The 26,510-nt window shown below is 55.9% G+C and overlaps 1 protein-coding gene across 2 annotated transcripts; it reads left to right on the top strand.

Moving 5' to 3' along the window:
* The first annotated feature begins 288 nt into the window (after positions 1-288).
* Positions 289-24,453, top strand: SHF (Src homology 2 domain containing F). Of its 2 annotated transcripts, XM_087738241.1 has the most exons (7): positions 293-947; positions 8,413-8,542; positions 9,613-9,831; positions 11,462-11,599; positions 14,835-15,006; positions 15,384-15,503; positions 19,018-24,453. In XM_087738241.1, the coding sequence occupies exons 1-7, from the start codon at positions 468-470 to the stop codon at positions 19,202-19,204; spliced, it is 1,446 nt and encodes a 481-aa protein (XP_087594367.1). In that variant the 5' UTR covers positions 293-467; the 3' UTR covers positions 19,205-24,453. The 2 variants fall into 2 exon arrangements, with proteins under 2 accessions (XP_087594368.1, XP_087594367.1); XM_087738242.1 differs by lacking the exon at positions 11,462-11,599 and having other exon boundaries at positions 289-947.
* The last annotated feature ends 2,057 nt before the right edge of the window (positions 24,454-26,510 follow it).

Here is a 26,510-nt window from a genome sequence, read left to right as displayed (position 1 = left end):
GGGCAGCGGCGGCAGCTGCCAGGGCCGGATCAGGCCCGCGGTCTCCAGGCCCCGCAGCAAGAGGAACGGGGCGGCGGGCACCCCTGGGGGGCCGATTCTCCCCTGGGGCCGTGGCGGGACGCGGGGCCGCTGGGAGGGAGCCGAGAGCCCGCGGCTGCCTGGAGCTCAGGGCGGGGGCGGCCCGGAGCGCCAGGCAAGGCCGGGCCGGGCGCGGCGGAAGGTGGGCCGGGCGACGGGGGAGTGGGGCGGGCCCCGGGGGAGGCGGGCCGGGCGGCGGGGAGGCCGTGCCGCGCCGTGGGGAGCGGGTCTGGGGAAGCGGGGCGGGCGGAGCAGGGGGGGGGAAGCCCCGCTCGGAGCAGCCGGCGCGGCGGCTCCGGCAGGTGGCACTGGCCACCTCCCCCGGCCGCCTCCCCCGCTCCCCCCGCGGCCTCGGCTCCGCCGCCGCCGCGCTCAGTCCGCCAGCGCTGATGCTGCTGAGCGGAGCGGCGGCCGGCTCGGAGCGCGGCGGCGGCGGGGCAGGAGCCGGGGCGGGGGCCGGCGGAGCTCCGCAGTGCGTAGGCACCATGGCCCGCTGGCTCCGCGAGCACCTGGGCTTCCGCAGCGCCAAGCCCGCTCCCCCCGCGCCGCCCAAGCCCGACTACCGCGCCGGGCCGCCGCCGCAGCCGCCCCCGCCGCCCGGGGGCGCCGCCGAGCCGCTGGCCGCCGCCCAGCCCGACATCGTGGCGGCTTACCGGCTGCAGAAGGAGCGCGACTTCGAGGACCCCTACAGCGGGGCGCCGCCGCCCGCCGCCCCCGACGGGCCCCGGTACGTCTCGCCCAAGCACCGGCTCATCAAGGTGGAGGCGGTCGAGAAGGTGCCCGCCAGCCCCCCTCCGCCGCCGCTGACACCCGCCGCCCCCAGCTCGCCCCCGGCCGGCCCCGAACCACCCGACGAGCCGCTGCAGGAGGTGAGTGGCCTGGCACAGGCACCCCGCCGCCTCCCCCGGGGTGCCCCAGCCCCACGGCCGGGGGGATGCTCTGGGTCACCCCACCAGACCCTCAGCACCCGCTGCGAGGAGCAGGGCCGGGACCCCTGGGGCAGGTGGAGTGCAGCCATCGAGGGCTTGCTGCAGCAGGAGCTCGGGCCAGGCTCTGCGGGGACTCCTGCTTCGTGTCCCCCCGTGCCCTGGCAGCACCGACATGCTGGTCACACGTCAGCAGCAGCGGCGCTGCGGAGGCGGCCTCGGCTTCTCCTCTGGCTCCCGTGGGAGGCAGATATAGTCCCCAGCAGGAAGCGTTGCTTGCCAAGGTGTGAGAGCGGGCACCTTCCCCCTGTCCCTTCTTGCCACTTCTTTGCAGCCAAGTGCTTGGTGCTCTACAGAGGTGAAGACCTTCCAGCCCAGGAAGGCCCTGCATGGCACAGGACTGTCTCCAGTGGCCTCTGATGCTGGGGTCAGCGGCCCTGGGCCTCCTTCCACCCCATACTCGGTGGATCTCCCTCTGCCCACTTGCCAGGGCCTGCTGGTGCCAGCAGTGGCAGACGGGCCCCCCTGAGCTGCCATGCTGCTTTGTCAGGGAGCCTCAGCGCCTCTTTGTCTGCCGACTCCCAGCTGGCTTCTCGGGGGGTGAAAGTGGAGCCTGGTGCTGCTGGTGCAGAAAAAGAGGCGAGAAACATCCCTGGTGAGAGGCAGGAGCTGGGGAGAAGCTTCCCACAGGAAGATGGGCTCTGAGCAGCACGATGACCCGGTAGAGAAATAAACCTGCTGGGGCTGTGGCTGTCAGTGCCGGACGTCTTGGTGGAGAGGCTGATGCGGGGACTGCGCAAATAAAGGCAGGAGGGGTAATTAGTGCCTGCCAGCGCTGCTGCCTGCAAGATGGGGCTTGTCAAGCGAACTTGATGGGATTGCAGATCTGGCTGGTGGGGGGAATGGTGGATACAATGATCCCATCTGTGGTTCTGGCATTGCTGGGCAGCACAACAAAATGAGCACTGGGCAAAACCTGCTTGGGAGTATTTTAAGCAGATAGAAAAACTTGTCACTGGTGGATCTTGGAAAGTTGCTTGTACTGACTAATTGCTTTCCGGAGGTTTCCAGAGGGGCCTGGCAGAAACGCCCTTTTGAGCCAGGATCCTGTAAACTGGCTGCTGCAGGCAGCAGACAAGGAGGAGGGCACTGCCAGCGGGAACCGGAGATGCCGTTGCGGTGATGCACTTTGCTGAGGCAGTCTGGATGGTTTTTCTTCTGGAACATGTGGTGTGGGATCAGAGGGACCAGGAGTGGGTGCTGGTCATAAAAAGGACTCAGACTCTGATGTGTAAAGGGCTGAGCAGGAGCTGCGGGAAGCAGGGACTGCCAACAGGTACAGCCAGGGCCGTGTGGGCATCCAAGGGCTAGGGAGATGCCGGGAAGTTTAAAGAGCCAAAAGCTGGGATACATTTGGGGAAACCCTGCTAACAGCACGAGGCCGAAGAAGACCCTTCATCTTATTCAAGATAGACGGTGATTAGATTATTTCCTGATCTCCTGTGTGGCTCTGTGGGGAGGCGGTTTCTAATTCTTCAGGGCTCCAGTACGTGATGGACACAGGTAGAGCTCCGGAGGCTGGGTGAAGCCGGAGATAAGGTGGGAATATTTGACAGTGCATGCAACTGTCCATTAAAACAGTTTCCCTGGAGGACCTGGGAAGCATCCACCACATGGAGCATCTCTGTTGGGCTTGAGCACCCTTTGCTGCTCCTGTCTGCTGGCCTTGACGTTGGGCTGAGCGGTGGGAGGGTTCCCTGGCTGCTGCAAGGTCAAGGTGGTCCAGGAGAATGGAGGTGCCTGCTGCAGGGTTGCGGCTCTTGTTCTTGGTGACAGTCTCAAGATGTCCTGGAGCAGGGAAGGGGGGCGAGGCTGGAGCCTCTGCAGAGCTTTTCAAGCTGAGATGATGATTGTGGCAGGTGGCTCAGTGCTCCCACACTTAGGAAGAGGTGCTGGGCACTGTTCCCTACCTGCTGCAGGGACTGGGACTCCAGAAAGCCCATGGGTGTGGGCCTTGAGTTGTGGTGATTCTGAAGATGAAGGGAGAAGTACAATTCTAGGTACAGGCAAGGCTGCTGGAGCAGAGAGGTGTTTTGCTAATGGTTGACAGTGAAAAACACTCTAATAAAAAGTGCAGCCCTTCCAAATGGGGAGGACGAGGATGGACAGAAGCGGAAGGAGCAGCCACTAGTTCCTGGTTGCGTGGTTTGGCCGAGGCTGTGTGGTTTGCGGTACGGGTGCTGCATTGAGGTTGGGGGACTCACCACGTTCCCTGGGAGCCCTGTGCCTGCTGTAGCTGTTCTGCCCATTCTGGAGAACTGAAGACAGACAGGAACATCTTGGCAATGGCATCCCTCCTGCCTGGGCCACCCGATGCTTTGCCATCCTAGCATGAGTCGTCACATCTTTCTACCTTGCATGGGATCTGCAACATCTTGTGGGGATGTGCTTAGAGTGAGCTCTGCAGTGGCTCCTGCTCCATTACAAATGCTTGCTGGACATAGTGGGGACCAGCACAGCTCCTTCTCCATCTGCTTGGTCTGGGCAGTCCTTTCCCTACAGCAGTGGACAACGGACTGGCCCTGTATGGCTCACCTGACCAAGGCAGATACCCTGTAGATGTCTTCTCTGCCATGTTTGGATTAGGCATGAGGAGCAATGCCACTGGGATGCAGTGGGGACAGATTTGGTGAGGGACCATACTGCATGGTGACACCTGTGCCCAGGGCACAACGTGCTTGGGGACGAGGTTGGGGATCTGCCTGGGGAGGGCTTTGTCTCATGCCCGCTGGGACTGGTCGCTGGCATTTTTGCTGGGAGCACAGGGTCAGTGCTGCGGGGTGTGGGAATAGCCAGCCAGGAAACTCTTGGGTGTGTATCTTTCCTGCAAGAGCCTCCCCGAACTGAGTCATCCTGCGCGATGCTGTGCTGTCCACCCTGCACTCTCTCTTCCCGTGCCACAGGTCCAGCCGTGGGGTCACCACCTGGCCCAGCCATTCACCTCGGGCAGGGGACCAGACCCTTCTTGGAAGGCCAGCACTCAGTTTGCTTTTGCATTTGGCTTCAGTGTCCACCAAAAGGCAAGCTGCAAGATGGGTAAAACTGAGGAAATTTGCACCTGATAGAGAGAATGAACTGAGTTTGGTTGTAACTCAGAGTGACTCCAGTGTGAAACCCAGCAATCCCCTGGGGGGGACCCCAAACATGCTTTATCTCCAGGGCAAGAAACTTGTTTATAAAGGGAAGGATCATCCCAGGTGTCCTCTGCGAACCTCTCTATAGAGTGGAGCATCTTGTTGTGGCAAAAGGTGGTGGCAAGTGGGATGTTTGTAGGCAAGATGGGGTGAAGAGCCCTTGCTCTGCCCTGGGATCTCAGTGTCTGAACTATGAACTCCCTTGAAGAGCTGCTGTCTGTTGCCTTCCCTGGTGGGCAGCGTAAAAACTGTTTCACTATGAGAACCCAGTGATGATCTGGCCCTTTGCCTTAATTTTCTTTTGGTTTTCTTTTTTTCTTACAGTTGGCATAAATAATAGAGTGACAGCAGCCTCGGTACTGCAGCAGGGATCTGGGTATGCATTGCCATGGCAGATAAATGTGTGAAAAACACTCACGTGCACAAAGAGGACGTGTGTCCAAGTGCCGGTGGTGCCTGGCTGCTCTCTGAAGGACTGCTCTGCACCAAGAGCTGTCCCAGGTCGGTGGCTTTGCATGTCAGGCGTGTGCTTTGCACCCAAATTATTTCAAATCTAGCAAAGTTTGTGCTATATATGAGCAGGCAGTGCCTTGGTACCTGGGCATCTGAGTGGCGTGCTGGGATCGGCTCCAAGGTGGTGAGAAGCTGTCTGTGACATGGGATGTGAGCGAAGCATGGAAATGCCTGGCCTTTGGCTGGACCAGGGTGGGTCTGGGGCAACCCTGGGAGCTGCTGCGGCTACAGCCCTCCTGTGCTGGGGGAGCAGCTGTGTGCACCGCTGCTGCAGAAAGCCCCGTGTGGCTAGTAAAGTCCAGTGCTTGGATTAGGAAATGAGATGCAGTTTCCTGGGCAGCCTTAATTCGGCCCCACGTGCAAGGGCATTAGGATTCAATCAGTAATTGTGCGATCCCTGCCGTTTGCCCTCTAACAGCCCTGACCTGTTCCTGACACTGGCTGGAGCTTCTAGCCCCTCCAGCCTCAGGGCTCGGAGTACTGTTCTGGCTTGCTTGATTGTGCATCCCGAGCTTGCAGTGGTCCTGGAGACAGTTAGGAGTTGCCTTCCCAGCTTTTCCATGGCTCTGCACTGTAATATTTGACCATTTAAAAAACGAATGGGTTTACGTTCTCAGCACCCTATGGTGGGGAGGCTCGGCTCCTATGAAGAGACATCCTTGAGATAGTGAGGGAGTAAAGCCTGTGTAGCAAAACCCCACCAAACCTAGGGACCTCGGAGGCTCAAGCCCCTGATCTGAGCCATTCACTCTGGGTCTGAGCTAAGCCCAGAAGATCCCGTCTAATTGCTGCTGAACACCTCTGTACCCCCCTGCAAGCAAAATACCCAGTTTTAGGGCTCTCAGCAGAGACATGTTGGGATTCCCCACCATCCTCTGCTTTCTAGATCTGGAGCTGGAGGCACCTGAGTGGGGGCCACCCTGTGAGCTTGCTGGAGCTCATGTGTCCCTCCCTCCCTTCCCAGGAAGACAGACTCAGGTGCCGAGGAAATACGGAGGGGGCTTTCCTCCAGTTGGGAAGCATGACTGCCTCGTGCAGAGCGGCCTCTCGACTGCTGAGCTTCTGTGCTGGTGCCCTGTCTTGTCTGAAGCTGCTTTGTGTTTATGGGGTGGGAGAGGGAGGGTCCAGAACTGGTGCCAGCAGCGAGCTGGGTCTATGTCTGTGCAGCAAAATGCATCTAGGAAATAGGGTTCATGGCAGATTTGAATGCGGGCAGGTTGGGCTTGGGGCAGGAGGAATGTGCAGGCAACCCCTTTCTGAGCCCAGGAGGGTCAGCAAACCGTGTTTCACAGCCCTGCAGCACATGTGGAGCTGAGAGCTCTTTGCAAAGGGTGAGCAATAGGCATGGCGCTGCCCATCCGCCCATCTCGCAGGCACTCACGTGTCGAGCCTGTGCATTTGTGCGTGTCGGGACGCCTGCCTGCGTGCTTGTGCCTCCCTTGGCACTACAGCATGTGCGAATGAGCTGTTGCCGGCACGGGGCTGTGCTCTGCAGATGTTCTTGCGGTGGAGCAAAAGCCTCTTTGCAGCTTTCTGAAGCAGCCCACGGGATCTCCTGGCTCTTCGGAGCGGTGGGCGCTGATCTACCCCTGGGATCTTGCAGGCAGTGGGTGGGAAGCATCTGTCTGCTGCAGGCTGAACCCCTCTTTGCCTTGGAGAAGAAAAGGGTGTTTAGAAAACAGAGGGGCTTCCCACAGTGAATTTGCAGTTGCTGTCGCTCATCTCCCCACCCCACAGGCATTAGGTCGGGTCCCAGCAACCAAGCAGCTGCAAAAGTCACCGTCAACTTAGATTTCCCTGGGTGGTTTCGCCCCAGCGGTGGCAAGCAAAGGGCTGCAGCCCGCTGGGCTCAGCGTTGCCTCTTGGTGTCTCCAGTGCCTGGCGGGGGCTGAGTGATGCCATGTCTCCCTTGGATGATGGAGGTGAGAGCAGAGTTCCTGTCTCGACTGCAAAGCCAGGGGCTGGCTGTTCCTGCAGCCCTGTCTCAGCTTGCTGGCACCAGGCCCTGCCTGCAGAACCAGCGGGAGGTTTGCTTTTTCCCTCTCATCCAGTGGAGGCAAGTACCCCGAGCAGCATCTGTCCTGCTGCTGCCTTGCCGAGGGGTGAGAGCGTCTGCTTGCTTGCACGTCTGAACCCCCTTTGTGCTCACCCGGGATGGCTGCGAGGACTGTGACTGGCAGGGTTTGCTCTGGGGATGATGCTCTGCTGCTCGCTCGTGTTCCGGTACGGAGGGGCAGGGCTTGGAGAGCTGCCCCAGCTCCTCACTGCATCGGCCACATGGGGAGCCGGGAGCCCAGACATTTACGGAGGAGGTGGTGAGCCGGGGTGGGGGGAGCCGCGTTCCTTCCGCGGCTTGGAGGGATGCAAAGGCCTGGGGCTGCACAGAGGTGTTTACAGCTCCAGTTCCTGTTCCCTTTTCCTGCTGGGTTTTGCTGCTTAAGTCTATTGTTGGGCCATTTTGCACAGGAAGGAGGAAGAAGTGTTTTGTTTTAAGCTGTTTATGGGAGCTGGAGAGGAATGCGTGAGCAGCCTTGGTCTCCAAGGCTGGCCAGGAGCAGGGACAGCATGGCAGTGAGGACAGAGCCTGGTGCCGGGTGGAATTAGGTAGCTGCCACACCGTGCTCGGGTCATTTGGTCCTTGCCGTAGGAGCTCTCGTGGCTCACGTTGTGGTTGCAAAACCCATCTTGCCAGATGCTCCAGCCTGGGGTTTGCATCCTCGTGGGTGAGCAAAGGTGCTTGGGTGCACTCGGACCCTGCTGGAAATATTGCCTGGCCCCATTTTGGAACCAGGCTTTTGGGCTGGAGGTGGGATGTACAGCTCCAGGCTTGCCAGGGACTGCAGCATGGTGCAATGGGGTGCTGCAGCCAGGAAGCTGCTGAGGTGCTGGAGCAGGCATGTGGCTCCAGCGCTGGAGGGGATCAAGCTCTGGGACATGGCCCATATCCTACTGCAGGATCATCTCCTTTTCACTAGTAAGGGCATACCTTGGGCTTTTTGTGCTGTCCCCGTGACATGGCACTTGAGAGGCTCGTTGTCCTTCTTCCCGGTGACTCCTGATCATATGGAGGAGCCCTGTTCTGTGTTACTTGGGACACATGTGGGGATGCTGCAGGGACCTGGGAAGGAGGGGAGAGGAAGCTGTAGGCTGTTTGTAGCCCTTTTGTTAAGAAATGTCTTCAAATGAGCCTGCAGGAGCCTTGGAAAATAACCAGTGAGTTCCCAGTCATGCCAGTGTCAGCTGACACCCCTGTACTAGGATCTGTGCCCCTTCTCTGCCTTGGGCAAGGAAATGTGGCTGCATGCAGGGAGAGCATCTGCATGCCATAGGCAGGGGACGGCACTGACGGCAGCCCTGCACCGCAGTGGGGGCCTTGCCAGGGCATCTGTGTGGGCACTGGCAGTGCCAAGCTGATGGTAAGGGAGGAGACCGGGCTGCCTTCTGCTCTGCTTGGCTTTGTCCCAGCTTTTGGGACAAAGGCTGGAGCGTTTCCACAGCTGAGTGCCGGTGCCTGGAGAGCTGCTGGCTGCCAGCACCTGCTCTGAGGGGCTGCCATGATGTGGGCTTGGGGTCCTGGCTGCCGCTCTGGTTGCTGCTAGCAGAGCTTGTGGTGAGGTTTCAAGGGGCTTCAACTGGTCCCTGACCCCATCCAAAAAGGCAGGGGGTACCCTAACCCTTCTCCTACCCTTCCCCTCTTCCAGCTGGCTGTCCTGGAGGACTACGCAGATCCCTTTGATGCGGCGCAGGTGGCTGTTAGCCAGGCAGGGCTGGAGAAGGTGACGGAGAACGATGGATATATGGAGCCGTATGAAGCCCAGAAGATGATGGCTGGTAAGGTGGAAGGCTCTGTGCAAAGGCCACTCTTCGTGCCTGCTGTGTGAATTTGGTGGCCACTGTACTCTGTTTCTTGCAGCCTGTGATAGCACTGAGTCCTCCAGACAAGGCAAACCTGGGCAATCGCTGTGGTGGTGCAGAGCCACTTTGCAGGCAAATTTTCACAGCTTTACCTGTGTGTGATGGGCTTGTCGTAGCCAGAGCACTCACAAAGGCTACCTGAGCAATAAAAGCACCTTGATATTTCTGCCTGTGGTGCTGCTCCGCAGGACCATGGTGCCTGCCCACCAGGCTGAGCCAGGAGAGACCTGACATTCGATGCATCTGGCATAAAACTAAGACGGATATGGGAGCTATTTAATTCGGTTAGGACTGGGCCAGAGTGTGCTGTTGTCTGCCGCAGCAGCGGAGTGCCCAGTAGGCTTGTTTATGGCTGGAAAGAAGGTGAGGTGAGAGCATGGGCTCCCGAAGGCATCACTCTTACCGCTGCGGCACACACAGGGTCGCTGTGCTGGCTTACGTGCTCCAGGCTCTGGCTCTGCTTTGCAGTCCCATGGTTTTCCTGGAGCAAGTGGTTTCTGGAAAGCTTGTGCAGCTTTTTGGACTAGACTGTTGCATTTCTTGGAAAAATGGGCAAGCGGTGAAGAGGCTGCTTGTGTCTGTGGGAGAGACTTTTGTTTTGTTTGAGGGAAGGGCATTTTATTAAACTAGCCACGCTGGGTGTCCAGGGAAGAAACCTGGCCTCACTGCTCACAGGGAATCAGGTTCTGGGATGCTTGTCCCCATAGACCCTGCTTTGCAGGGCTGCCCAAGAGTGGGGATGTTGTACCGTGGGGAGAGCAGGCATCTTGGTGCTATGGACTGCTCAGGACCATGGCTGCCCAGAAGCTCCCCCTCTTCTGGCAGGCACTTGATGGAGGTTTAGGGGGTCTCCTCCATTGCTGATTCTCCCTACCCCATGTCACCTTTGGGTGAAATTGAGCCTTTTCATCTAGCAAGGCTTTGGGGACCATGGCCAGGCTGTGTTGGGCAAAAAGCTCATGGTCTTTTCCCTCTTCTCCGGCTAGAGATCCGCCAGAAGGGCTTACGGGAGGCTCCCACCCGGCCACTGCACCTCTACGACACTCCCTACGAGCCTGTGCTTGGAGGGCTGGACATGGACGGTGACCGCCCAGCTTGCCCCAGGCCCAGGGAGTCCCGGCTGCCTGAGGATGACGAGCGGCCACCGGAGGAGTACGACCAGCCCTGGGAGTGGAAGAAGGAGCGGATCTCCAAAGCTTTTGCAGGTCAGTGATGGGAGCAGCCATAAAGGATGGGTAGCAGCCATAAAGCAACCAATGTTGTGTTGCGTTTTGCAGGGGGGAAGCTGGCTCCTTGGAGTTCCTTCGTCTTTTGGGGGTCAGTAGTGTTGGCCTCTGCATTTCCGTGGCTTGGGGAGAGCTTGTGCAGTTGCAAAGCCTGTCTCTCTTCAGCAGGGAGCCAGGCTGGGTGGAGTGGTGGATGGAGCTGCCCTGGCAGCCTGTCCAGTGCCCATCTCTCATTGCCTCTTCTCCCCTCTACTGACCACAGCCTCCAGTGCAAGTTGACCCCCCCAACCCCGAATTGTAGGGGAGAGGCTCGACCCTGGGCTCAAGCAGATCCCTCCTTCCTTGGGGCAGAAGGAGAAGCTGGGCGCTCCCCCAGGAGCCTTTGGCTAGGTGATCATCCAGCCCCCTGACCTATTTATCTGTGCTGTGGGATCGATTGTGTTTGTGTTTGTTAATGAGGAAATCCATGCTGTGCATTAGCACTGGCTGCTCCACTGGCGCTGGCTAATTGACACACTCTTATCTAGGATGCATTTTAATTGCAGCAGTGTGCGTCTGTGCTGCAGCTGGCATGCACAAGGCGCTTGAGCCGGTGGTTGTTTGTGCTGTGCAGGGATGCTGGCAGAGAGAAACATGGAGATTCTGGCTTGAGAGTGGTTCACCTGTTGGGTTTGGGCTCTGTGAGCTGGAGATCTGCTGAGCTTGACGCTGTGGTGTCTGCTCGTGCCTGGGGTTGCGCTCATGCCATTGGGACTCGGCCAGGTGCGGGGCTGGTGCCTGTGGTACTCTGTGCTGAGGATTCGACTTGTTGGGCTCCGTCATGAAACGTGGTGCGCTAGTGGGCTGGGTTTGTGCTGAGGTGTCTGTGCTCCGGATCTGGGCAGTTGAGCCACCTTGCTCAATGTCCCTGAGTGGAGGTGGCATGTTCACGGGTCTGGCTCACATGTGGATGCACATGGGCACTCCAGGCTTGCTTCAAGTCCCAAGGGTGTCAGGTTGCTGTGCCCCGGGCCTCATTAGAACCTGCTGCCCATTTTCTTCAGGAGCCAGAGCAGGTCCTGCTGTGGCTTGCAGGGCATTTCTCCTCTCTGCGATGGTGGGATCTCTCTGCTGGCCCTTTCCCCCTTTGTGGGGCCTGTGAGACCCCTGGTGATGGGCATCCAGTACCGACACAAGGCAGGCACCTGCTGGTGCCTGGCAGGGGAACGTGGACCCCGTGGGGTGGCTGGGAAGCGCCCGGGGCAAGATGGATACATGGGCAGGACAGATGGCAATGGGATACTTGGCCAAGGTCCCCTGGATGGATGTGCATGTGGGATAGGGGTGATCGCAGGCTCCCCCCCACCCCCAGAGAGGGTCAGCTGGGAAAGCTGATGGAGGAGCAGGGTCTCTCCATTGGGAATGTGCCCCGTGTCAGGCCTGTTCATGCTCGGTGCTGGGGAGGGGACGAGATGGTCAAGCTGGCCTAGGGTTCCCAGGAATTTGGTCCTCAGGTCTTTCCCCCCACAACTGCTCTCCTTCTCTGTGGGCCTGGTGTTGCTGACGGTTTTTCCTAAGCCCTTTCTTTCTCTCTTTCTCTCTCTTCCCCCTCCCCCCCCCCCCCATCCAGTTGAAATCAAGGTCATTAAAGACCTGCCATGGCCACCACCGGTGGGACAGCTCGACAGCGGTGAAAGCCCCCTGGACGGTGAGTCCAGTGCCTCCGTCCCTCTGCAGCATGGCCAGCCCAGCTACGAAGATGCCAATGGTGGGTCTCGCATGACAGTGGCGTGTCTGGGGGGGCTATGGCTGGTGCTTGCTGTGACCCTGCCTTCCTGCCCTGCCAGCGCCAGTATGCTGCAATGCCTCAGAGCTTGCCTGGACCTGGCAGGGCTCTGCCAGCTGCCTTCGGGCGCTGCCAGACATCCACCCCCCCACCTCCTCCTGTCTCATTCGCTTGTCCTGTGCTGGACGCCAGACGTTTGTCCTTGCCTCTTCTGCATCTTCTCCAGCTCCACAATGCCTTTTTGCATGCAGCAGTCGAGCTGCACCAGGGGATTATTCAGTGGCAGAGTTATTACCTTCTCTTTTGTTCTCTCCTCTTTGCCTCCAAATTCCCAACATTTGATGGCTGCTTTTACGGTCTTCTTGAAAACTGCTCTGAGCATTTAGTTAATGTTTTCTTGCTACTCTTAATACCCAGGTCCCTTACAGGTGTGGTAGCAGCTAATTCAGATCCTGCCACTGAGGTTGAGCTTGGTTTTTTCCCCATGTGCCTTGCTTTGTCATTTAGCACTGCTCCGTTTCCTCTGCTATTTTATTTCCTTCCTGCTCAGTGGCAGGAGGTCCCTCTGGATTCTTCACTCTCGTTTTTGCTATCCTGAACAGCTAAATCTCCCAGGCACACTTTGTCATCTCAGGTTTGCCTTGTTGTGAAGCCCTTTTTGTGTGTACTGAGCAGCAGAGCCCCCATGTAAATCCCCCTTGGACTCTGCTGGCAGTCTTGCTTATGAAAGCCAAATATTGCTGCTTCTCTTTTAACCCATTGTTAATATTTTAAGGACCTTGTTCTTATGCTGTGGTGGTTTAGGGTTTTGCCAAGAGCATTAGGTGGGGGGGTTTGTCGAAAGCCACCCAGGCTTCTGGGGTTGCGCTGGCCTCGTTCACGTGCTGCTGCTCTTGTGGGGAACTGGGATGGATCTGTGAGATGTGACTTTTTCTCTTCAAACTGGCAGCTGCGCCATGGCGTGCCATGTCTGCCCATGCGTCGCTAACGCTGCTCCTGGTAGACACTGTGACGTGCCAGGTGCAGACGTCTGATTTTCTTATCTGCAGTTACCCAAATGCCTACAGAGCTTTGTAAAAAAACCCAACAGTATGGCTTTTGCTGCCTCCCAGGTGGGTTTGAGCATAAGGTTGCACGTGACAGCTGATTTCGCTGCTGATCATAGGGGCACCCCCAAGTGATGTGGCTGCTCTGCTGGGGCCGCATTGGGGTACTGTCCCAAACCTGCAGGGATGCTAATGGCTGAGATTGGTCCTGAAAAAGAAAGGTCTTGGCAGGGGGAAACTTCCTGATCCTCTTCCTACAATGAATGCAGGTGTCAAGAAAAATTAATTTCTTTTCTACGCAGCCTCCTCTCTTCCTCCATCGTTTATTATCCCTGCAGTTGCTCTGACATGCATCCTGCTCCTGATGAACACATCAGTTTGTCATTTTTCCTGGTTTTAGCAACACAGAGTCTTTTCTTTCCTGACTTGCTTTGTTGTGTTAAGTTTATCTTGCCGAGTTTTGTCTCGTTTTCTACTTCCCTTGTCTGGGGGTGACTTGAACTTCTTGAGGGATGTCTTCTTACTCCTAGGGGCTTGTTTTTAATATCCTGTTTAATCATGCACATGCCTCTGCCTCTCTCTGACAGGTGCAATGCATTTTTTTCTGAGCCTCTAACACCATGACTTTGTGCCGCCAGCACACACTTTGATGTTTTGATTGTCTGGCTTTTTAACGATCGCCTCAATTTTTTAAGGTGATGAGTTGAAATTGAAGCCTGGATGTTATGTACAAGGGTGAGCTGGGCCAGTGAAAAGCCAGACCACTGCAGAGGCAAGGCTTGTCAAACCTTAATGCCAGGCACCTCCTCCCCGAGCTCTTTCTTGGGGGGCGGGGGGGGGGGGGTTTAAGCCATGCTAAGCTGCAAAGGATTTTGGCTGGGTTTCCTTTTGGCTGCCTTCCTCTCTTCTTGGTGCTGGGGGGGCTGGAGACCTGCTCTTCTGCGTAGGGCCCAGACAAGGTTCCCCTCAAACGGTCACCTTAGAGGATGCCCTGCTAGAGAGAAAAACATCCCTCTCTGGGTATTTTTGCCTCTGCCCTGCAGGAGCGTGTCTTCTGCGTCACCCTGCTTTGCTGCCAGGGCTGGGGTGATGCTGGAGCGTGCCCTCGCTGCCTGCAGAGATGGGGGTGCTCCAAAAGCCTTTGCCCCTGCCTGGAGCCCTGATGGTCAGCAGCAGGCAGGGGGCTGAGCCAGGACCAGCATCCCCCTGCAGCAGGTGGGGAGGACAGCAGGGGGAAACTGCCCAGCTGGGGAAGTCCAGCTTGTCCTGGGGGCGAGGGGAGCTGCAGCACTCGGCCTCCGGGGCGCCTGTGCCTCCGTGACATCAGCCACCTGCAGCCTCACATCAAGGCAGCTCTGCGCAATCAATAAGTAATTTGTGTGAGGGGGTTTGCATTGCACGGAGCAATAATGAACTCTCTGGAGGAGGGAGAAACAACATTGTTAATGCTGAAATCATCGGGCACAGAAATAACAGTCAGCAAGAGGCTGGGTCCCTGGGGCACGTCTTGGTTAATCCCCCGCCGCTTGCCGGGTGGCATGCACCAGGCCACCATGCTTTGTCAGTGTGTGGGGGCCTGTGGTTGGGCTGGTGCCATGCGGCTGTGTCGGGGAGGCACCTTGCAGTCAAAATGTCCCCTTCCCACCTTGGAGAATTATTTTCTTCACCCCAGGAGGTTTACTTGTGCTGGCAGAAATGTGTCCATCGTTTTCAAACTGACTGCTCCCTTTAGCTCCATTTCCTCGTCCTGTTTTTTTTGTAATTTAATTTTTTTTTCCCAAGATTGGAGAGCCTCTCCTTGCTGCTTCTCACAACTCTATGCTGCAGCCACTGAATCTCTGGTTGCATTAGCAAAACCTCTATGAGCTTTTGAAACCTTTTGAAAGTATTTGAAAATATTTCCAGGGGCTCGGGTGCTGCGAGGACCCTAGCCCTGGTGTGGTGGGGACCCGACCCTTATCTGTCCTGGGGCGCTGCCGTGAGCAGCAGTCCAAGAGCTGCCCTGTCCTTGCTTAAAGCAGGGGGATGGGGCAGTGCAAGGGGACTCAGCGTGATGTGATGTGATGTGGCTCTGGCTCTTTCTGTGAGCTCCTGCTCCATGGGGGGAAAGCTGGGAGCCCAGCCTGTCTGGCTCTCCCTAACGTTGGGTGCGACATGTGTCTGTCTTGCAGGTCCATCAGAGGGGCTGGGGTATGGCCGCACCTCGCCCTGCAGGGAGGAGAAGGCCAGGGCTGCCCTCAGGCATGGCTCCAGCAGCCTCAAGAGCACGAAGACGCTGATTGCTGAGCCTGGCCCCTTCGTCGGGGAGAGGATTGACCCTGCCCTGCCCCTGGAGAGCCAGTGGTGAGTCCTGCCTGCCCCGAGCACTGCCCAACCCCTCCGCCTGCTCCAGGATCCCTGTGGCCACGCCACAAGGAGCCCTGGGGTAGACCTGCTTCTTCCCTTCTTCCCTGGCACCGCGTTTCTGCCTGCTTGTCCCTGCCACCCTTCTCACAGTCGTGGTGTCCCCATGTGCCCTCTGAATCCCCCTCAGCTGCCCAGTGGGAGCCCTGCCCCTTGTCCTCCAACCCTGGTGGTGCCACCCACATCCCTCTCCTTGAATGTGGCTGCTGTCCCTGGGGAGGTGCTGGGGGTGCTGGCGTTGCTGCTGTCCTGGGGCAGAGTCCTGCCCGGGGTGTCCACTCTCTGCCTGGCACAGCCGGTCCCTCTCCTGCCTGCAGCTGGTACCACGGGGCCATCAGCCGGACAGATGCGGAGACGCTGCTGAGGCTGTGCAAGGAGGCCAGCTACTTGGTGCGCAACAGCGAGACCAGCAAGAACGACTTCTCCCTCTCCTTGAAGTGAGTGAGCCCAGATGGGGCTAGGGGGGGTGGTGGACCCACAGCAGAGGTGACCAGTGCCCACCAGTGTGGGTGACCCCTTGCGGGTGGGTGCCCCACGTGAACATGTGCCTGTGCCAATAGGGTAACTCATCATGGAGATGACCATTGGGTGGTCAAAAATGGCTGGAATATGAAGTCTGTACTTCTTTGCAGTGTGGCACAGGCTTCTGGTTTGGTGTCTGGCAAAAGTATCTCTTGGGAAGGCTTGTAGATCTGGAGCGACACTGCCCTTCCCTTGGCAGTGCTAGTAATCCCTTGGGTAGATAAAATGGTGTGCCTCACTGCTCAGAATGTGTCTGGTTACAACTTCCAGCTCTGGCTTCTTGTTACCCCATTTTTTTTGTAGCTTAGTTTCATGGGAGAATAAAGCTTGTGTGATCCCGTTGTTGATGGAAATGTGGGTACCCATCCCTGCCTCCCCAGCCCACATATCCATTGAAGCCCTTGCTCAGCTGTGATGTAGAGAGGGCATTATGCTGCTTTGGTTTCCCAGCAGGGAAACCTCATCCCCACAGCACAGCTTGGTTTCTGCTTGGTTTTTTGGGGGGGATATTTGCACTGTCCCCGATTTTTCCAGATTCCCTTAGTGCCAAAACTGCATGAAGCATTGCCGCACGTGTCCTGCCAGGGAGAAGCTGCCCATAGCTCCTCATTCAGCTCTTTCAGGACTCTTGGGGCAGTCCAAACCCACAAAATCAAAGCTGTTACTGTCCTGAAGATGATGATGGATTAGCAAATACCTTCTTGCCCTCCTGCTAGGCAAGTATATTAGCTCTGTTCCTGGCAGATGTGAAAAAAGTATTTATTGAGCACTTCAGTCATGTCTGCCCAACAACAGGCCACGTATCCCTACGCTTTTCTCAATATACTTTAAATTTCCCCAGTGGTCTCTGTACCTGCATTGCTCCCTGATGGTTTCAGCCTCCCCTGTTTTTTTCCCAGTGACACAATTGTGAACTAGATTGCTCTGTCTCTCTCTCTCTTTTTTTTTTTACACTTTTTTGCTCTCTTCAGCACCAAACCAGGGCAGAAGTTTAGCTGAAAATATTCTTTCTTCCTTCTGCACTTGTAGCTTTCAGATTAGACAACAAGCCTTTCTGGAAAAGCTCCCTCCTTTCCTTTTTTTGGTCAGAATTTTTACTAATGTTTTAATTTTCTCAATATTTTTTCCTTGCCCAGGCTCGCAAGCAATTTTGAAGCAACAGCTTCTGCTGGTTGATGAGTCATATTTAAGGCTGCGAGAGGTCCTCTCAACCATTGCCTTGTGGGTGGCATTAGCCAGCATGTATGTTGGAGAGCCTGGGAGGTGGTGTTGGGGTTGTGGATGGGCTTCCTCCCTTGCCAGCATGGGTGCCCCTTTCCATCACCTCTCTACAAGTGAGTCACCCATTTCTTTTTTTTTTTTTCCCCTTACTTCTTACTGCCCATCCTTAGCCTCATGGCAAAAATGGCCAAATTCTCTTCTCAGAGGGCATGTGTGGCTAGGATGTGGCCTTGCAGTGGCGTGCCACCTCCCCAGAGGAGACTGCAGCCCATCTAGGAGCTGCTCGGGTATTGCCTGTCCACCAGCCGTGCTTACAGAGAGCCCACAGCCTCGGGAGCATGATTTTTACTCCATTGCACTGTAGACCCTTTTGAAGGAAAATCCCCTGGGACACTTTTTATATAGCTGTAAGCTGACTGTCTGCGTCTCTCTATTTTTTTTAACTCTTTCCTTTTTTCCTTGAGGAAGGAGGCACAGCCGAGAAGATGGTCTGAAAGAGATCTCAGGTGCTGACCTAAAGCCCTTTTGTGCTGCTTTAAAGGAAAATATGCACAAGAGAGAGCAGCAGGAGCAGCTGTACTCATATCATGTCAGGTAGCCGGAAGGATTTAACCCTGCCATGACAGTCCTGGCTGGTCCAGGCTAGGCAGCCCCACGTTGCCTGTCATGGGCAGAATTGTAGTGGTGTTGCCTCAAACACTCAGGGAATGAGTCCCTCTTGTCTTACGCCTCTGTGAGAGTGGCCGAGGCCACGCTGCAAAGGTTTGGGTCCTTCCTCGCATCTCGGCAGGAGCAGCACCTGCCCCTTGTCCTCATCCTGGCCCTGCTGCTGGCTGTGAGGCTGTCAGATTTGCAGCGTGCTCCTTCAGGCATCTCTCCAGTGGTCCGGTCTCAGTCACGTCCCTGAGCCTGTGACAGAGACCCGGGGAGTGATGTGGGCAAAACATAACCAACGTCACCTTTTTGTGGACCTGTATGGCAGCGCTCTGGCTCTGGACTGGCCCTGATCCTGCACTGGGGTCCTGCTCATCTCTCCCCTGCCAATGCTAGGCAAGGGCTGGGTCTGCCTACAGACAGGGTGCAGTGCCAAGGACAGCACCCATGGGCAGCTCTGCGTGTTAGCGGTGCAACCATGTGTGTGTGTGCAGGATAAACCCGTGCACCTTCACAGGGTGCCATGTGTGGTGCAGCCACCACAGCTCTTTCCCACACCCCACTGCTGGGACACAGGATGCGGCCGGCTATCGCTTTTCCTTGGCCCCTGGAAGGCGGCTGTGGCTCTCCCCCCTGCCCTCCCCCTGGGCGGCTGGCTCCCTGCCTGTTGGCGCTAAATGGATTGCAAACCCATTCTGCTAATGCAGCCGGGCTGTCCATTACGGGCACTGTCTCCAGCTGGGGGGATGGGACTGGCCTGCGCAGTGCTGGAAGTGGCTCAGCATTGCTGATGAGGTCCTGTCTGCTTTTAAGTCATCAATATTTTGCCGTAATGTGCATTCCAGACGCTGCAGACAGGCTGTGGCTCTCCTCGGAGACACAAATTAATAGCAACAGGGCCATTAGCCCGTCACTTGGAATCAGTGCTCGTGGCAGGATCTGCCTGCACAGCCTCGCGTGGCTCGGTGCCCGTGCTGTGCTGGGAAATGGCTTTGCTACGCTGAGCGGGTTTTATGGAGCCCACAGTGTTGGCATGGGGGGCGCAACAGGCTGTGAGCTGAAGGAGAAAATCCTGCTTTGCCACGGTGAGGCTGGAGGTACGTGAGCCATGCTCCTCCTATGTGAGCCAGGCGGTTGCAAAAGGGGCTTTGCCACATGCGAGGGGCGAAAGCCGCTGTCCCTACGTCACCATGCAGCAAGAGCCCCTGCTGCTCCTGCCTGGGCTGTGTCCTTGCTTCCCTACCTGCATGCACTCACCCCAGCCTCGGGCACCGTCCTTGTTCCCAGATGGACCCCTCACACCCCACTGCGTGGCTGTGCACCCTGCGGGGGGACACAGTGCAGTGTGGCCAGCCATGTCCCTCCCTTGCGCTGTGGACTTTGTCTGGAGTTGGCCAAGAGCAGGATGATGCGGGCAGGGCTGTGGCTGGGGACAGGAGCCAGCAGCATCACCCCCAGCTGAAGGGGCAGGCTGCCTGTCTCGAGTGGGACAGGAGCTGACGGGAAGCCATGGCCAGCTGTACCCCATAACCCTGCCTTGATCTCTCCTTGCAGGAGCAGCCAGGGCTTCATGCACATGAAACTGTCCCGGACCCAAGAGAACAAGTACGTGCTGGGTCAGCACAGCCCACCCTTCGACAGTGTGCCGGAGATCATTCATCACTACGCCAGCCGCAAGCTGCCCATCAAGGGGGCTGAGCACATGTCCTTGCTTTACCCGGTGGCTATACGTACCCTATAGTCCTCACCCACCATGAGCCAGGCTCGAGGCCGGGTGCACCCAGAACTGGCCCATCCGCAGGGCTGAGTGCCACCATGCCAAGGATGGGCTCCGGACCAGCAGCCCGCAAGCAGCTCACTGGGCACAGCCAGCACTGTTGGGGATTGCTGCAGCCGGACTCCTCATCCCGCTCTCTCAGGGGGCTCCCGTGTGCCAGTTTGCCTGCTGGGATGGCACCGGGGGGACCCCCCGTGTGAGGAGCTGAGCAGGGCTCGCTGGCTGCCCACTGCTCTCGCCTGCCTCCAGGCAGAGCTCGGGATGTAAGGACTGGAGCTGGGGCCTTGGAGAGCCCTGGGGGGGACGATGTGTGGGAAAAGGGGGAGAAATCATCCGTTAACAGGCTCCAGGTGCCTCCAAGAGGGTGCCTGGCTCTGCCAACAGGAGACAAAAAGGCTGTGCCTGCAGCCGAGGAGGTTGGCGGGGGGGGGGGTGGGAGGAGGCTTCCCTGGGGCTAGCGAGGCACAGGGGAGCCAGGCCAGCAGTGGCCCCCACCCGCATGGGTGCTCAGTACTTGCTGCCATCCTTTGCCAAATGTGACCAGTCTCGGCTGCGCGTGCAGCACCACTGCCTAATAAAGCGGTGCATGGTCACCTCCTGCTCCATGGGGACCGTGCACCTGCATCCCACCACCTCAAGTGGGGGATCAGTGTGGCAAAATGGCGGGGAGGGGGATTTTATTACACAAAAGCTCTAAGTAAATTGATTTTTCCTTTGCTCTTGCATACACTGAGACCTGTGTGCCTGAGCAGTCCAACCAACTCACTTGTCTGAGACACAGGGGACAAGGGATGCTGGTGGTCACGTCCTTGCAATGTCTTTGGGACTCTTCACGGGCAGCGATGAGCTGATTTTGGACTTGCCTGTTATTCCCTGTAGAAGGGGGTGCTCTTTGGGATCTTTTGCCTCTTTGTTTTCCTTCACCCCTGGTAAGTCTTAGGCAAAATCCCTGAATTTCACAGATCTCCTGTTCTCCTTTGGGTATTCAGTGGCTCCAGTCCTGTTCTTCATCTTCCTGACACCTTGTCTTTGGGCCAGCTTGCTCCTTCTCCTCATTTGGCTGAAGCTACATCTGGTGCTCTGCAGCATTTAATGCATACCTTGCCCTTTAACCTTGCTCCTGGTGTTGCTTGCTACTGTACCCACGCATGTACGTTTCTTCCATCCATGCTTCAGACTAAGCTCGCTCTCACTGTTAGTCCCCTGCACTGTGTTCCCTTTCCCCTCTGCTCCCCGTGTGGTCCTGCTGTGCTCTGCAGAGGGGATGGCAGCGGCAAATTTTCTGCTGGACCAGCAAAACCTTTTGCATCAGTGGAGCAAAGCGCTTGGGGTGTTGGCGGGTTGTTAGTGGTGGCTTGATGAAGGCTTTGTGAAAATCATCATCCTCCCCACTGCCTGCTCCCAGGAAGGAGCTGGTCCTGCAGGTTTGCTGTGGGGGATGGAGGTAATCGATGGGACTGTGGGGACCTTGCGTGGGTGAGCATTGCAGCCACAGCAGGAACCCTGCTCTACCATCCTGGGCTCTGGGGTTTTCCAGACATAATCTGTAGCTGGGGGATCGCTGTCCTGGCTGTCCATTATGGCTTTGAGCTGCTGTGGGGACCATCAGGCACAGCCAGTGTGGTCCCTGAGTGTATGCTGCGGTTGGGAGCCTGCAGAAACTGTGTTGGTTTGTTCTAGGATGCCTCAGCCTCTGCCACTCCTTAAAAGGCAGCAGTTTGAGCTCATTGGGTGTCTGGTGTCTCCTTACAGCCCTGCTTGGCTGCTGGCAGCTCCTGGCTGCCTCTCCATCCCAGGGAGGCATCTTGTTTGGTGGGAACAGAGGCGAGTGACTCCAGCTGGAGGGTTTTTCTACTGGCATTGCCACACCAGAGCCTGCAGAAAGGCCTGGAGATGCAGGCCACCACATGTTGTGGGTTTTTTTCTTGAGAAACTGTGGCAGGGAGCAAACTGCCTGGCAGCCAGTACTGGCTGTACCAGTGAGCTCACAGCCTTATGGTGAGATCCTGCCCAAGCAGCCTGGCTCCATCTCAGGGGCATCCCTGCTGAGTGCTAAGGGGTGTGAGACCTGTATGCATTGCACCAGCTCCCCAGAAACAGTTACGGACCAGCAGGACTGCTCTGGAGCTGGGCTTTGTGTCCAAGTGCTTCAGCTAAGCAGCTCTCAATCCTCCCTGTGGTGATTACATCCTTCCTCAGCCCTCTCTTCTCCAGGCTAAAGAAGCCCAACTCCTCAAGCATCTCCTTGTACAACACATTCTCTGGCACTGACCATCCTAGTGACCCTCTGCAGGACTCTCTCCTTGTACTTGGGGTCCAAAACTCAACACAGTATCCAGATGTCGCCTCACCAATGCTAAATAAAGGGAAATAACCACTTCCTTTGACCTGTTGGCTACACTCATATGATAACTTGGGTTGGAAGGGACCTCAGGAGGTCTCTGGTCCACCCTCCTGCTCCAAGCAGTGTTAGACCAGAGTCAAGAAGGGCTTTTTTTTGAGAGAAGCAGAACTGCCCTAAGCCCAGCTAGGTTTTTTTCCCCTCTTCATAGCATTACCAGGAGGGACTGGACACCAGGGATGAAGAGCACTGCCAATTCACTGCAACCTGAGGGCAATCCCTCCAGCCCAATGGGGCCTCCAGCTCCATGTGGGCCCTCACGTGGTGGAGGAGGTCCAACAAGAAAGAGGTAGGAGCAGGGTGCAGGATGCAAAGCCAGCCCACAGCTTGACATCGGGTCAGGGGATGGACATGATCTCAAATAGGGCAGATGCAAGCAGGTCTTGGGTCCTGTTTGGACCTGGGGAGGTCTCATTTTGGGATTCTCACAGAAAGTATATGACTCTGGGTCTGGCTGGTACATTGCATCCTCTGTTTGTGATGGGAGCTGATCGGGAGCTGAGAAAATCTGGATTGAATCTCTCTTGCAAGGTTATTTTAGTGCTACCTTCTTCTGTCCCATGACTGAAATGAGTGTTGTTTGGAAATAAGAGAGGGGGGTCAGCCATGTGACGGGGCTAGAGAGATGACGGGGGATCCCCATTCATGAGGATGCTAATCCCCAGGACAGACAAGGGCCTGAGTAACCTGATGTGGCCTTGAGGTTAACCCTGTTGGGAGCATGAAGGCTGACCAGAGACCTTCGTCTGTAGCAATTCCCAGTCCACTTGTCCCAGGAATCCCCTGTGTTCTCCCAGCTGCCTCTGTTTTCTGTCCCTCCTCCGTGCAAGTGAAACAGCTCTGTCATTCATTGCTTGATCTCTGGTCCCTTGCTAAGCCCTCCATAATTGCCAAGCTGTTGTAGCATGCTGCAGGCCCTGATAATGAAGAAGGAAGTTTGTTTTGTAATTGGATTAGCACTGCTGGGAACACGCTCTTGCATGGCAGTCAGGGCTGAGCTGGCGTGGCCCCCAAGCCCTGTGCTGCTCCTCCTGGCTGTGGGCCAGCCTGGGCTGCAGATACTCCTGCACAGGACTTCACTGGTCAAAAGATGTAGTCTTGCAGGAGGAAGGCAACCAAGAGGGATGAAAGGCTGAATCAGGGCAAAATTTGAGCTTGCCCTCCTTGGAAGCAGGGGTGTGTTTGCCAAAACTCTGTCACAGTCCCTAATGTCTCCCACCTGCTGGAAATGAAGCACTTGGGTTAGCCTCAAGCCCAGCATCAGCCTCACTACCCACCCCAGCACAAGCCTTCAGGTCTCCTGAACACCTCATAGACTGGAGAGCATCACCAGTAACTGATCCTTGTGAGACTGGGTAAAACCCTCAGATGTGTGTAGGGTGTGGTTCATCATCCATGCCTCCTCCCTGCCCCTCTGGCCTGGAGGAGTTCCCTTAAGCCCAAGCCTAGTGATTGGTTTAAAACCTCAGCCCTAGCAGTGATGCCTAAGTTGCTTGAATATCACTGAAAACACAGTGCCCTGTATTCTGTCTCCAACCACAGCAATCTGCAGAAGGATCAAATAACCCAACAACTCAGCTGCCAAAGTTTATAGCAAAGGAGAGAAATTTGTTCCTGATCCTTGCAGGCTACCAGCAAAACGTGCAGTGTAGCACATACACAGTGCACATATGCGTGTGGCACACACATGGCCCAGCTGAATGCCTCCTTTCAAATCTTCTTGTAAAGACGAACATATTTGACACAAGGGGCAAGTTTCAGCTCCTAATTCAGAGACCACCTCTGCCCAGTCCATTCAGTAGGCTTCCCCAGCATCATCTCAAACCAGTTACTTGCTCCTGGTACCCTGTTTGAAAATTGTCCCAAAATGTTTGGATGCCTCCACCTAATTTTCAGTCTACACTTGTGAGCAGTTCTCTCCTTTTCCTTGCACTATTTTGGAGGCATGTCTCCAAAACAGTATGCTCGGGCAGATCTTCCAGGTGAGATCTTTCCAGTTCCTTGCTAGTGACGTGGCTGTGTCCCTCCCAAAAATGCATCCCAGGCATGATGACTCCACACTCCCAGCGCTGCACTGCTTGCTATTAACATTAGTGGGGTCATCCCAAGACTGGGGTGGAGGAACACTGCTAGGAGCATTTCTTTGCTCAGAGATACCCCTTTTAATACAACCCATCATTTACTTGATCAGCTGGTTCCTCCTCTGCTATACCCATGACTTCCAGCATTGGAAACTGGTTCAATTCATACTGGGTGGCAAATGAAACTCCTTCCTTAAATCTAACCAGCCTAAATCATAGAATCATAGAATCATCAAGGTTGGAAAGGACCTCTGAGATCGAGTCCAACTGTTAACCTAACTGCCTGGTCCACCTCTAAGCCATGTCCCTAAGCACCACATCCACATGTTTTTTGAATGCTTCCAGGGACTGTGATTGCACCACTTCCCTGGGCAGTCTGTTCCAATGCCTAGCCACTCTGTCTGTGAAGAAATTTTTCCTGATATCTAATCTAAATCTCCCCTGGTGCAGCTTGAGGCCATTTCCTCGTCCTGTTGCTTGCTACCTGGGAGAAGAGACTGACCCCCACCTCGCTACAGCCTCCTTTCAGGTAGTTGTAGAGAGTGATAAGGTCTCCCCTCAGCCTCCTCTTCTCCAAACTAAACAACCCCAGCTCCCTTAGCTGCTCTTCATAAGACTTGTTCTCTAGACCATTTACCAGCTTCGTTGCCCTTGTCTAAGTTAATTATCAAAGAAAAATCATTATGGTACACTGAGAAAATGTGTCTGTGATAAATTCTGTTTCCATTTTCCTTCCTCTCTTGAATCTGTGTTTCCTTCAAAAAAAACCTCAGAAGGGTATGAAAGTCTAGATATGTTTTAATTCCTCTTTTCCTGTTTCTGGATGTGGGAGGCACATCTGCTGCATTTGTTTGCTATTTCAGCCATAGCCAGGTTATCCTAAATCTGGTCCTTCCTTCACAGTGAGGTGACCTTGCTCCTTTCCTCCCCGATCTCATGCAGCACCCCCCTGGTTGACCCTCATCTCATGCATTCAAAGTGTGTCCTCATCTGGTGGTCCTGCCTCAGGCATTCTCTGTCTTTCTCATCAGGCTCAGCCTGATGACCTGCACAGCTACAGTCTTTCTCTTAATTTCCAGGATAAATGTATGCATGCTGAATTTTTCTCCATTAAATGGCAATGCACAGCAAGTCCCAATCTGTGCCTGCATGGGACTGATGGGCTCTCTGCATGTGTATCCTCTCTCACTGTTCCTGTATGGGGTAGCCTTGCTGCGCATGTACAGCGCACTGTGATTTACTGCCCATATGCAGCATTACAGCCTCTCTGCGCATGCACAGCGTGTCCTGATTTACTGCACGCATTAAGGGTTACCTCTCTGCAAATTCACAGCACATCTGGTTTTAGTGCCTGCGCTCAGCGCGCTCTCTCTGACCATGCACAGCGTGTCCTGATTTACAGGGAAGGCTCTTGTATCTCATTGCCTCTGTGTAGATCACCTTGAGTCACTTCTCACAAATGCCACTGCCCCTCTCCAAGGGGAACAGTCTGCCTGATTTGCCCCTTGTGCATTCCGCACTCTTGGATTTACTGCATATGCAATGGGTAGGCACTCCATGTGGTGTAGCATGGTCTCTGTGTGCTCACAACATCCTAATTTATTGCATGTGCATTAGCTGCTTTCCCATGCATCTCCCTTGTGGCCCCTGGGCAGGCACATTGCAGTGGTGCTTTCTGCATGTGTGCAAGGTACTAGCATTGTGTCCTGATGTCTGAGCAACCCCCCAAATCTAGCTGGTAATTTGTGGTAAAGACTGTGGGCTCTGTGCTGCACCTAATTCCCTTTTCCTTCTGCATACACAGGCTGTCCAAGCCTCCTCTGCCCCCATCTGCTCTACCCCTCTCATAACCGCATCTTACAAGGGCTGAGATGCAGCCTAGCACCACCATCCTGAGCTGTTCTGCTCTGGAAACTGTGGGCTGTGTGGTGACTAGGTGTTAAAGTCCTGACAGAGGTAATGGAGGGTGCCTGTAGTAGGCAGCAAGACCCAGCATCCAGGATGCCATTTAAGCCAGAGTCCCAGGTCTTCCCCAGATTGCAGCTCCAGTAACTGAGGTCTTCTCAGGGGATGTTTATGGGATTCCAATGACTTCCTTTACTGACCTGTGGACTTGGGAGAGCAAAAGGGGAAAACTGGGATATCAGAGACTCCTCCCATTCCTTGCCCTGGGAAAGTCTTCAAGCCCTGTTTGTGATGCTAGTGACCAGAGCATGCAGGGAGAGCTGCCAGCTGGAGTTGGCTGGGTCTAGGAAGGAGGAGGTACAAGCTGAGACTTCTCCAGCTTGTTGTAGGGAAGGTGGTTCCTGGTTTTCTTCTTTTCCAGAGAGGGGCTGACCTAAAAAAGTGTCTTGGCCTCTTCTGCTGTGACTTGCAGCTAAGCTCCCAGATGCCATGGGCTGAGGGAAGCGGTCCAGGTGGGACCAGGAAGGGCTGGAGAGCGCATCACCCATGTGGTGAGCGGTCTTGTGCTTGCATTTTATTTCTAGCCAGTCCCAAAGGAAGCAGCACATCATATGCCAGAGCAGGCAAGAGAGCAAGCACAGGGATGTTGCCCAGTCCCCTCTGCATCACAGACCCCACACTGCCCTGCTCAGCTGAGGGTCCCTCTGAAAGTCCATCATTCAGGGCAACACCAGGCTTTGTGGCTCTGCCACTGCTGGCCCCGCAGACAGCATGGTAATTTGCGCTGGCAGCAGCTGCTCTGGTTATCAGCACCATGATAACTGTCCCTGCTGGGCTGGTCCCGCACAGGGCCATTAGCAGCAAGATCCTTTTATCATCATAC

The sequence above is a fragment of the Nipponia nippon genome, unplaced genomic scaffold (genome assembly GCF_047370975.1).
Source record: "Nipponia nippon isolate SJK-2023a ecotype South Korea unplaced genomic scaffold, ASM4737097v1 scaffold_62, whole genome shotgun sequence".
In the NCBI taxonomy this organism is placed as follows: Eukaryota; Metazoa; Chordata; class Aves; order Pelecaniformes; family Threskiornithidae; genus Nipponia; species Nipponia nippon.
Note: the sequence above shows the minus strand (reverse complement) of the source record. Positions and strands in the feature narration are given on the sequence as shown.